This window comes from Metschnikowia bicuspidata, assembly GCF_001664035.1.
Source record: "Metschnikowia bicuspidata var. bicuspidata NRRL YB-4993 chromosome Unknown METBIscaffold_3, whole genome shotgun sequence".
Taxonomy (NCBI): Eukaryota; Fungi; Ascomycota; class Pichiomycetes; order Serinales; family Metschnikowiaceae; genus Metschnikowia; species Metschnikowia bicuspidata.
The window spans coordinates 1,955,269-1,956,250 of record NW_017387733.1 but is presented as its reverse complement, the minus strand read 5'-3'; the positions used below and the strand labels follow the sequence as shown (position 1 = coordinate 1,956,250).

General features: G+C 43.6%; 2 protein-coding genes across 2 annotated transcripts in view; both read right to left on the bottom strand.

The window, feature by feature from the left end:
* Nucleotides 1-275, bottom strand: part of METBIDRAFT_187354 (uncharacterized protein) — a 1,008-nt gene extending 733 nt beyond the window's left edge. Inside the window, exon 1 of the mRNA XM_018854805.1 lies at nt 25-275. The gene's annotated coding sequence lies outside the window, so the exon portion shown is untranslated. The remainder of the gene's footprint in view (nt 1-24) is intronic.
* A 194-nt stretch (nt 276-469) lies between these two features.
* On the bottom strand, nt 470-773 carry METBIDRAFT_32037 (uncharacterized protein). The gene has a single exon (XM_018855969.1). It carries the CDS (start codon nt 734-736, stop codon nt 548-550), a length of 189 nt encoding a protein of 62 aa, XP_018712035.1. The 5' UTR covers nt 737-773; the 3' UTR covers nt 470-547.
* Nucleotides 774-982: the final 209 nt, after the last annotated feature.

Here is a 982-nt window from a genome sequence, read left to right as displayed (position 1 = left end):
TATAATCTCAGTCACTAATCCAGCTATAATCTCAGTCATAATCTCAGCCATAGTCTCAGTCATAATCTCAGCCATAATCTCAGCTATAATCTTAGCTATAATCTCAGTCATAATCTCGGCTATAATCCCAGCTATAATCTCAGTCATAATCTCAGCTATAATCCCAGCTATAATCTCAGATATAATCTCAGTCATAATTCCAGCTATAATCTCAGATATAATCTCAGTCATAATCTCAGTTGTAGTATAAGTTCAATTCCAGTTTCAGCCAACTCCCACCCATATTCTGAGCTAACTCTCGCCGGTATTCTCAACTAAATCTCAGTTCAGCTTTAATCTCAGGTAAATCCCACACAACATCCCGGCTAAATCTCATAATCTCAGCCAAATCTCATAATATCAGCTATATTATAGTTTCAGCTATCTCTCAAAATATCAGCTATATTATAGTTTCAGCTAACTCTCGATCATAATCTCACCCAGACTCTCACCCAGACTCTCACCCAGACTCTCACCCAGACTCTCACCCATAATTTCACCTCAATTCTCACCCATAGTCTCGCTCATAATCTACCCCATAGTCCCACCCAACTCTCACCTCATAAATCTCCCCCATAATCTCACCCAAACTCTCACCCATAATCTCACCCATAATCTCACCCATAATCTCACCCATAATCTCACCCATTATCTCACCCATAATCTCACCCATTATCTCACCCATTATCTCACCCATTATCTCTTATAAATCTCATCCCATCTCACCCTTCCCCTCTCCCTCCCCATGTTCTACCGCCACGTGCCACCGGACCCAATCCTCGCACCATTGAGGCGCGCCGAGTCGACCAGCCCCGACACGCTGCCCCGAACGCCCGCCCGATTCCACGCACCACCGCCCCGTCGGGGGGTGTGGATATCTAAATATCTACACCTCGCCTTGGGGGGTAATATGTAAATATCTTATATACATATATCAAATTAG